The sequence below is a fragment of the Micropterus dolomieu genome, linkage group LG03, assembly GCF_021292245.1.
Source record: "Micropterus dolomieu isolate WLL.071019.BEF.003 ecotype Adirondacks linkage group LG03, ASM2129224v1, whole genome shotgun sequence".
NCBI classification, from domain to species: domain Eukaryota; kingdom Metazoa; phylum Chordata; class Actinopteri; order Centrarchiformes; family Centrarchidae; genus Micropterus; species Micropterus dolomieu.
In genome coordinates this window covers 8,886,006-8,897,383 of record NC_060152.1, presented here as the reverse complement: position 1 = coordinate 8,897,383, position 11,378 = coordinate 8,886,006, and the positions used below count along the sequence as shown (strand labels likewise).

The 11,378-nt window shown below is 38.0% G+C and overlaps 1 protein-coding gene across 1 annotated transcript in view; it reads left to right on the top strand.

Moving 5' to 3' along the window:
* Positions 1-1,524: 1,524 nt before the first annotated feature.
* The window catches only part of drd2l (dopamine receptor D2 like), an 18,006-nt gene continuing 8,152 nt past the window's right edge, over positions 1,525-11,378 (top strand). The window contains exons 1-3 of the mRNA XM_046046084.1: positions 1,525-1,865; positions 9,266-9,655; positions 10,728-10,837. Of these exons, the coding sequence (XP_045902040.1) occupies positions 9,293-9,655; positions 10,728-10,837 (473 nt within the window). The 5' untranslated portion in view covers positions 1,525-1,865; positions 9,266-9,292. The remainder of the gene's footprint in view (positions 1,866-9,265; positions 9,656-10,727; positions 10,838-11,378) is intronic.

Below are 11,378 nucleotides of genomic sequence, written 5' to 3'. Positions count from 1 at the left end.
TTATTGGGACATGCCGGCTTTCCCTGCTCCCCTTAGTTTATCCTTCAGCAGCAGGTTAGGTTTTATAAAGTCACCGAAAAGACACAGAACTCTTTTTTTTTTTTTTCACCGGTGATCCATTTCTCACGTCAGCAGGTGCACTGCTGCCAGCTTGTTAACTATGTAACTTATCGTCATCGTCCATTACGGTGTTTCATTGTTGACATCGTCCGATGCCAATTTTGTAGACATCACTCAACCCTAATTTGAATACATTGATTTACTCTGAAAGTAATTTTGTGACTGCATTTCCTTTGTGCGTTTGTTTTTTTAAGTCGTGATAAAGGTCTTAAATTTCATTCATAATGGTCTTAAAAAGGTCTTAAAAAGTCTTAAATTTGACCAGGTGAAATCTGCAGAAACCCTGATGTTGTTCCATTACCTCGCTTACCTGACTAAACAGTTTGCAGTGTGGGACTTTTTTTAAACAATCTTTTATTAGCTATCTTTATTTGCTTAAAGCTCCCTTTATATTATTTAAATAAAAGTGCTACTGATGGAATAAAATTAAGCATGGTCACTTTTTCCACAAAACAAAATACACAATACAAAAGTAAGCAGTAAAAGTAAATTTTATTTAGCTCAAGATTCAAATTATTTTCACTTAACACCAAAAAATCTCATTAAGAATCTGGAAGTTCAACATTATTGCAAAAAAAGAATGAAAACAAATTGATTGTCCAAATTGTTGCTGGTTAATTATCTGATCAAGCAGTCAATTACTTAGTCTATTCAGCTTTATGTGCCTTATGTTGTGTCTGTGCTAAATTAAATGGTTCTTTTCTGGAAATGTTTCTGTAATATAAAGTGTTACACAGTGTATTTTGTTATGGTTTTGTTTATTTATTTTTTTGGAAGTGACAGAATTTCAAGGACACAGATAAATTGATGCAGATTAAAGGACGAATTCGACAATTTAGGAAACACTCTAATTTGCTTTCTGGCAGAGGTTTGATTGCTGCTATTCTCACATCTGTCTGTGTAATACAACCGGCTAGCTTAGCTTAGCAAAAAGCCTGGAAGTGGAGGAAATAGCAAGTCTGGTTTGGTTCTGTCCTATGGTAACAATATCCACTTACTGGCACCTCTAAAGCTCACTAATTAAAAAGTAGGCCACTATGTTTTTTTGTTTCCATAGAAATCCGTTCAAAAACATTAGTGTTAAATTATCCGGGTGTCATTTTACAGTGATACCTGCAGGAAGCTATGCTATTTCTTGGCTCTGAGACTCCCGGAAACAGCTTCCATGCTACCTGTTTCCAGGGTTTGTGCTAAGCTAAGCTGACAGACAGTTGTTAACTCTCCACAGAAAGCAAATAAGTGCCTTTCCCAAAATGTTTAAAGTATTCCTGTAAACTTTAAAGAATTTTGTTTTTGTCTCTTTACTCCATATTAATCTCAGTCAATAGCCTACAAGCCTAGTTCTGCCGCGAGGTCAACACTTCCTCAGCGAAAACTGAAACTGTGAAAATCAGTTTGAAACCCCCTCACTCCCTCACTCCCTCCCTCCTTCCCTCCCTCCTCTTCTATTTACATCCTCCTCCTCCGCGGTCACTCCCGCCGCGCCGACCCCGGCTCTATACTTACTGCGGACCACCGACACAAGAGAGGAGGGGAACTATATTTCTGAATAGCCGGGACTCCGTTAGTGTCTCTGTGTGTTTATGTGTGAGCGGACCATGTAAGCTACTGACTCACTGAGGTCAAGGTGGGAGGTTCGGCCGTAAATTGCTGGATGTGATTGTGCAGCCAGACAGCCAATTTGTGCCCGGTGTTGTTCCTGATAGGAGAGCCGACCTGAACGTGCGCAGCTCCGCTGGCAGACGGTAAGAAACGCTTTACAAGGGGTTGGGGGGGAAAAAGGACTTTTTCGATTTAGGTAGAACTCATAGTAGGCAACTAGGTTATATTGCCTGTAGGGGAACTTTTTTAACCTTTTAATGAGGAATTTATACCTTGTCCTGCTGGTAGACTATTGTGGAAGGATTGACAAGTTTCTGTTGGGAGTAAAACAAAAACTGGGAGCCACATTGATTTTGTGTGTGTGGAATTTTGTTTTTGGGTGGATGATTTTTGACACTCAAATCATTTATTTATATATATATATATATATATATACTCTATCATAAAAAAATATACAACACAGTGTTTATCATCCAGACCTTTCATCCTAACCAAATTACACTACCAACACATTGGAAATAAGTAGCCTACACCTATAAAATGAAACTACAAATTTAAAAAAAAAAATGTTAAAAGGAAACAAAACAGTAGACTGCTATGGCCCGTGAATTAAAAAATAAATCAAATACCATATATTAGTCTATATAAAACAATATCACAGATAAGAAGATATGAACAAAAGACTTTTTATTAGACCTATAAAAGAAAAGTTTTTCACCTCCTCTCCCTAAGGTTTCTTGAAAGTTTGAATTTCAGTATTTGTCTCAGTCTGGTTATGTGATTTTGATGATAATCCTTGAAGAGTTGCTCCACATGCTCCCTTTTGTACAAGCATTACTCTTGTACAGACTTTCCATATTATATTTCTATTGGAGGATCATTTAGATTACATTGTCATCCCCAGAGGCTCTAACATAATGATGCTTTAATGAAACAAAATCATCTTGCCTCCATTTGTGTTGAAGCAACACATAATATAATACATTTTATGAAGTTCACATTTGTGATACCCTCTAGTGGGCAAAAGGCTGCAAAATGCTATTGTGTTTGGCTTGGAGGCATTCTCTCAAGATAATAAAGCTCAGTTGAAAGAAATGTGCTGCAAATCCCTGAGTAGACTGAAATGTGTGCATTTAATTTCAAGTCTGCTCACATCAGGCACACATCACTTGGAGCTGACTTCCAGAAGCTGCAGTCTCTCATTTTAAATAAAAGATGGAGACGATGCAAAATTGCTTCTTGAATAAAAGATGTTTGTGGTTGGTTCGGAGCATCGCTACCGGGTGGAGGTCCCCTCATGTGACTGTGCATTGCAGGATTCTCTCTCAACTCTCTAGTCTGTTAATCGATCAGGAACTCCAGTCACAACAGATATTCTGGTGCTTTTTTCAGGTGATTGCAAGACAATCACTCCCTCTTAGTATTCCTTTGTGGCTAGTTTCATCTCTGTGATCATTTCTTTTGCAGATTACGTTTTGCAAGAAAGATCTATAGCTAATGGTTTATTGATTGTGTGTCTTAACATTAATAGATAAAGCACAAAGTCTCCCCTTCCCTCAGTTTTAACCTATTTGACATAATACCCGATGTCTAACAGTGTGGAGGTGTGACCTGAGGTGTCACAAATCACAGCACAAGTCATTTCATCATAATTATTGCAATGTCTCTGCGCTGGCTGCTCATTAAGTGTATATTGCCATATGGAGAATTTTCAGTTAAGCAGTTGTAGGTCTGAATGGCTGCTCTTGAGCCAAATTCCTGTTGGTTGATGATCTTGCTGTCTTTCATAGCTTGATTGACTGCCCTTCAAAACAGGTGCAGGCTGTGTTATTTTATTTGATGTAGAAGTCACTGGCTGCTTGTTAAAAACAGGTGAAAAGTAGAAAATGAGGAGTTCTGGGAGTGGTTGAGAAGGGAAACAACAGCGAGTATTTTCTACCCCGAACTCAGCAGAGAGCTGATTATACTGCAAGTGAACATCCACATCATTCCCAGTGGCCACGACTCAGTCCTGCCTCTCACTGAAAGAAATTAAAGATTTCTTGCAGGCCAGCTCATAGCCTTAGTGGAGCTGGGGCAAAATTAGAAGTAATCCTATTTTTCTGTGTGTTTGTTTTTTCAGTGGTGTTGGGGGCAGACAAGGCCACTGATGTAATAGACCTGTCAAGTGTCTCCAGAGAGGAGTTACAGAGGAGGAGAAACAGGAGATTACACATGGAGAGAAGGAGATAAGACGAAAAGATGGAAAGACAAAGAAGTGTGTAGTTGAAGGGAGATTTAGGAAAGAAAGGACATTAGACAACACAGGATTGAAAGAGTGAAATGTCATTTAATAATAAAAAGAAATAAGACCGGAAGCTGTAATGTATTGCACAGCACAAAAAGAAATTACAAGCTTCTCCCTTGCAAGCTTATTTTTAATATTAAAAATATTTAAAACAAGATATTAATATCAAACTCAGCAGCGTAGTTTTGGTGTTTTCTTTTCATTAGAGCCAGTGTGCACAGATTTTTCCTATTTACAAACATTTTGCTTTAAGAGTGGACAATATGGCAAGATTATTTTCTTACAAAGACCATTGTTGTTTGATTATGCATTTTACCCCATACATTTTTAAATATGTGGGCCAGACGCAAAGTCCGAGGCAGCAGTGGGGGCAGATGAATTGAAACGGTAAATAGACTGTTGAATGAGTTCTTTGTTTAAAGGCTAAGGTCGTAATGTCGAGCTCAAAACGGCTTATTAAAACACAAGTAGTTGGCCTATATTCCCCACATATGTTCAAGAGTAATAACTGCCACAGTAACACCTAATATTGGGTTAAACACAGAGAACATCACTTTTAGAGATGTATTTAATTAAAAGTTAGTAGAAAAGTATTTGTATCATTAAATGGCTTTACCCTGTGTGATTATCCTCACATATTTATTTCTCCAAATACATCATCCCTGCTGGCTCATTCTGAAAATACTGCTTTTGTGTGCAACCCTGTTTTCTCCCTCCATCAATTCTTGAGTGATGCTATTGCTCACTGTAGCTCAAAGTCAAATTAGACTTTGCTTTTCACTTAACGAATGTGAATCTGTACAAAGCAAATTGAGTAATGAGTTGCATCAGAATAGCTGCTTTAATCACGGTGTAACATTTTGTAGCTCGGAAAACATCTGGGCTGTGAGTTCCAACTCTGAAGATGTAGATACATTTTGTGGAAACACTCCTATAACATAAACTGGATATTTCATTACAGTCCAGTAAAACAATCTTTCATTCTCTCGACACTAATAACAAATGCAATGTTTCGAGCACAGCCCCATCCTCCGGCTTTCCACCACACTACCTCACTGAGTACATTTACATTTTAACACATTAGAATCATTCCACAAAAGTTTGGGAGATTTGGCTCAACTTTTCTTTTACTTGTTAATTTGTGGGAACAAGTGACATTTATGGTGATTGAAAGTGTGACAGGCATTACATTTACATTAACTCATTTAGCAGACGCTTTTATCCAAACATACATACTAGTAAGAGCTAATGGCACGTATGGCATCAATGGGGTAAATACCTAGGGAAGGAAGTAAGAGTTAACAAAAATAGTGCAACCAATACAAGAGAATTGGAAGGGGAAAATCATGAAACACTCTACAGCACAGGGAGAAAATAAGAGTGTTTCAAAGTAATAAAAGTTATTACATTCTCAGGCCTAGCGTATCTTTACTGCGATGTGACCTCATAAAATATGACCTTAAGAATTACATCTTAGAAAATCAAATAACCTTTGTAGCCCTGACCTCAGGGAACCATCTGCTGCACTTGTGTATGACATGTATACACAGCTTGCACTGTTTAAAAAAACAAAGTTACAAGGCAATCACTTGTCCTAAGCCTAGCCATGATTTTGCTATGAAATAAACTGTCCGCACAATGGGGGAAAAAATGCAAATTACTTCATTACATTCAGAGCTCTCCTGCAACAAACAAGACACCCAGGGCGCACAAAGCGCTTACTGACTATAGAAAACAACTGGAAAAGATGCTTCTCTCCTCAACAACCGCGGCTTGTCTGATCAGGGCTTTATAGAGCTTTACAATTTTTAAATATTTGGTGGAAGATTGGTTTGCTCATAGTACCAGCTGTTGGAATGCTGAGTCAAAATGAACTTTTAATAAGTGTAGAAAGAAGTTTTGTTGCTGAGATGAACAATACTTTTATTGAGTCTGATCTCTAATTAAGATGCTGTGAAATAGACCAACAAGTGCTCATACGTGAACAACAAAATAGGTTTCTTGTTGATGCTTTGTAAAACGGACTATGTAACTGACAACAGCATTTCTGCTTGCTACCTCTCTGGTAAAGGTTTGATCATGTTTAGGCAACCAAAACTACTTAGTTAAAGATCTCCTCCAGACGTGTTTTAACACATATGGAAAAATTTTGTTTGGGATAATAATTGTGATTAGGGCTGGGCAATAAAACAATAACGATCATTTTCGCAATATAATTTTCCTCAATAACAATATAACAAATGTTTAAAATATCGTCAATAAATGTTTGATTTAATTCATTTGAATCACAAATTAAGTGGCTCTTATTTTTTCTATTAACATATTTATTTTGTTGAGAAAAGGGGACTGAAAAAGACTTACTATTCATATTTTTGGAAAAACAGATTTTATCATAATTGATGCAAGCTGCAGTCTTCTGTGTCAGTTACAGTGTACATGTAATGCGTCTTCAGTGATCTGGTCTTATTAAGTAAATTCAGTTTAAAGAACAATACTGCTAAATTTGAGCCTTGGCGTTCGCTAGAGTGTGTTATGTGTTAAAATTATGTATGTATTTTACAGGATGTGATACATTCATATGAATAGATTTGACAAACAATTATATCAGTGTTTTTATACTGCAATTGGCATGGCAGCAGTGATGATAGATGGATTAAAAAGAAAATGAGCACAACATTATATATGCTGTTAAATGATCGCACATGAGACACACGCGAACGTTTGCATAATTTTCACCACCTGTGTGTTTCTTATTGTTTATGTTCTTAGATTATTATTGTTGCAATGTGACGGTTTTAGCCTGTGCATCAATCCAACCTTTAAAACTATGGTCTTGGTTATTATCACTTAGTTTTTCTTGACTCTTTCGAGTTTTCAGATTGCTTACTGTGTTTGTTCCAGTTATAATGCAAGAAAGACATTACTTTGTGAGCAAAACCACACCACAAGGTCTATTCAGTAGCTGGAGATTAATGTGTTGATTTTGCCTAAAGAAAGAGAATGTTTGTGGTGTGATCACATTACTAAAATATTTGATCTGAATTAGATGTTTTTTCTCAGTTTTATTTTAAAAACAATTTCATTTTAACATTAGTTTTAGCTCAGTTGAGGAAAAAAAATATGAACTGCTCTGGGTGAAACACGCCCCAGTACTGTTTGAAGACTTTATCGTCTGCTCTGCTGATTACTTTAAGCGCAGCAGCTTTATTGAAGCACAACGTTGCAGTGTGCTTTTGTCTAACAGCTTTTTCCTCATCTGGCACTCTGTCTTTGGGGCATCTCTCTCTCTGTTTGAGGTCTCTGAACTCATTTATAAAGGAAACTGAGGTGAGACCAGCTGAGTTTAGTAGTTTAGTAACTCCACAAACATGGCTGGAAGAAAATGGCTACCAGAAAATTCTCGTCCCAAATGTCTTATGTCCGACCAACAGTCCAAAACCCAAAGATCACAGAAAAGCTGCTTGAAAAATTGCTCAAACAATTAATCAAATTGTTGCAGATATATATTCTGTCAATCAACTGATGGATTAAATGACCGATCATTTCAGCTCTTTTTCAGTTTTGGTGCTGATTTGCTGTAATGCATTTTTTGACATTGCAACATACGGCACATTTGAACATTTCTGCTATGTTCTCTGCTTAATTGTGATTGTTAATTGAGTTTTAAGCAGCCAACATTAACGATCATAGCTGCCTAAACATTTAGTGAAGGACACTTAGCAGACGCTTGAAATGAGATTCTCCAGTTAAACGCTGGCCCTGCCTTCACTCCTGCACACTGCTACCCCCTGTAGCGATTGGACAGACCTCTACGATAGAGATGATGTCTGTTTATGGTTTCCCATCAAGTCCTCCACTGAGTCAAATTAATAGCCTATCTAACCATGTGAAATTGATTCTTGTCCCACAGAGGATTTTAATGCCTTCTGTAGACTGAATAGCTTATTGATTCGAGACTCGACTCATCTTGGATATGTGTTGATTAGCAATGTAGGTCGGAGCCAGAGCAAGGCAGGCGATATGGACTGTAACAATGTGAGAAACATGATAGTGAATAGATGGGTGGGTGGTGTTAAGTTGCCGAAATACTCATTAGATTCATTCATGACTTTGGGACTGACAGGAAACTTCATATAGGAGAGATACTGCAAGTGAGTTGTCCGTTTCAACTTCCTGTCGCTGATAAATATTTTACGCAGCCTTCTGCTGGTTGTTGGAGTGTGTCAGAACAGAGGGATGGAGAGATAAGAGAGGGGAAGAAAAGCTTTAATATATGGTCATCATGTCTCCTCTCGGCAGAAACACATAAACCAAGAATCCCAGTCCCAGAGGGACAATTTCGCATTCAGTCAATGAACAATTAAGAACGAAAAGCACAGCAATACAGAGAGACAAAGGTTAAACGTTCACTTTGGAGTTTGTGACTACTATGGCATTATAGAGCAATGTTTTCAAGAGTGGGTCCCTATTTTGTTTGTATTGTGCATGCGGGTTGCACAATTCACATCACGCAATTCCACTGCAATGCAAATGTTTTATGTGGATGGACATTTGTTAACATCAAAGATACAGACAGTGTGTTTCTGGGGAACTTTTGTTTGAGATAACTCCACAGGGCACCTTTAATGCCAACGTCACTGTTTTCGTCATCACATGTCACCAAAACCATCCAGCGAAAGCAGCGAGAAGACAACAGGTGACAACATGAGAGGAAAATAACTTTCTTTGTGAAACCAGTCAGTTAGGTCTGTTGACTGTTTAAAGAACTTGTGAAACTTAATGTGCAGTTAAGTTTTACCAGTTGTGCTGATTGTATTTGTACAATGACTGTGACAGTAGTTTCCCCTCCATGAATTTGAGTTACTTCCTTTCAGTCGACCTGTCAGAGCACCAGAGGCCAAACAGACCTGGTTGATCCGGTACATCTTTCATCTACAGTTTCAGTCAGTGGTTTAGACAAACTCAGGTGACCTTGTCTGTGTGTGCTTGTGTGTGCGTATAAGCAAGGTGTGGTATATTTTCTATGCATGTCCTGTGTCTGGTGTCCTGCTAAGTTGTCTCTTTGAGGTGAGACCAAAGACACATTTCCTGTCCTGCTGCCACAATAACATTTTCTTCTATATTCCTTTGTTGTCAGGCTCAGAAGCCAATCTTTGTTCAATCTACTGTGAAATGCTGAATCAGGTTCACAGTGGGCCATGAAGGGCCCCAGGGTCATGATTTTTCTCTTCCTATCTTCCATGTCATTATTTTCAGCTTGACCATGCCCACTGGAGCAGGATCATGACTTTACTCAACAAGTCAAACGAGACCTCCCCTCCCCCCTTCCCCTTCTCCTCCCTTGACCAGAATTCTTCCATCTTTGTCACCCATGATCCTTCATACTCCCCTATACCCTTCCCCACCTCCTCGCTGACATCCTCCAACTGCACCAGCTCGTCCTCAACCCCCTCTCCTCCGTACAACTTCTACGCGGTGCTGCTGGTGCTCCTGATCTTCTGTGTGGTGTTTGGTAACGTGCTGGTGTGCGTGGCAGTGTCGCGAGAGCGAGCTCTGCAGACCACAACCAACTACCTTATTGTCTCGCTGGCTGTGTCCGATCTGCTACTGGCCACACTTGTCATGCCCTGGGGCGTCTACCTGGAGGTGAGTGCACTTCTTTTAATTTTTTCAACTTGATGCTTGTTTTTGTTGTTTTGTTGTTTTTTTTTTTAAGAAAAAAATGTCAGTCTGTGGTTTTAACTTCTCAAATATGAGTTTGCTTCTTTTCTTTGTCACATATGGTAGTAAACTGAATATCTTTGGGTATTAGATTATTGGATGACTAAAACAAGCCCTTTGAATAACACACGTTTTTCACTCTTGTTTTGAGATAATGAAGATAACCATTAGCTGTAGATGGATCTATAAAATGTGAGAAAATAGTGGAAAATGACATTTTACATAAGTTCAAGATGATGCCCGACCAACAGTCAAAAATCCAAAGATGTTCAGTTTACCATTTGTGACAAAGAAAAGCAGCAAAGTTTTGCTGGGACACATGAATGTTTTGTATTTGTGCTTTGTACAATTATTAAAATAGTTGCAGATTAATTTAGTGCAAAATACAAAGATAAATTGTTTAATTTCATATTAGACAAAGGAAACGAGTAAATTATTTTAGAAGATGGAATCAGCAAATGTTCTGCACAAGAAATGACTCAAATATCAGTTATCAAAAATGTTGCAGATTAATTTCCTTTTGATTAATTATACAAATTAGTTTTAATTAGTACTACTAATTGTTTCAGCTCTGGGCTCTACTATTAATGCCAATAATCACTGGAGCACTTTCAGCACAGGTCCAAGAAACTGAATAAAATGAAAAAACTTGAATGATCAGTGCAGTCTATAGATGTCTCACAGACTTTGAACAATTAATTATGGAGGGGGAAAAATGAATAAATAATTACTACGTTCAATACTTGTAACTTTGTGGGTAAATTGAGTCATTCCAGAAGCAAATCATGTCTACAGTAAAGAAAAAAATGTTATTAAATATTAAGTATACTGCGTAATCCACCCTTGTTAATATTAATGCTGCCTCACCAGTGTTCCAAGTGTTACATTGACCAACATGTGCAAAATGAGCAACAGTATTAAGGTCCTTGCAGTTAAAAATTTAAATTACTGAAAAGGGTATTAACAGTAATGTCCGTTTGTGTTTGTTTTGTTGAAGGTGGTGGGAGAGTGGCGCTTCAGTCTCATCCACTGTGACATCCTGCTCACTCTGGATGTCATGATGTGCACCGCCAGTATCCTCAACCTCTGTGCCATCAGCATCGACAGGTGCATTCTTCCTTTAACGTTATTCTTAGGTTTACTGTTTTTACTCTCTTTCTCCTTTTTGTTGATGCTTCTCTTATTTATTGGACATTATCTTTCTCCCCTTTCTTACAATGTACAGTGGGTACGGAAAGTATTCAGACCCCTTTAAATTTTTCACTCTTTGTTTCATTGCAGCCATTTTCCAAAAATCAAAAAAGTTCATTTTATTTCTCAGTAATGTACACTCAGCACCCCATCTTGACAGAAAAAAACAGAAATGTAGAAATTGTTGCAAATTTATTAAAAAAGAAAAACTGAAATATCACATGGTCATAAGTATTCAGACCCTTTGCTCAGTATTTAGTAGAAGCACCCTTTTGATCTAATACAGCCATGAGTCGTTTTGGGAAAGATGCAACAAGTTTTTCACATCTGGATTTGGGTATCCTCTGCCATTCCTCCTTGCAGATCCTCTCCAGTTCTGTCAGGTTGGATGGTAAACGTTGGTGGACAGCCATTTTCAGGTCTCTCCAGAGATGCTCAATTGGGTTTAAGTCAGGGC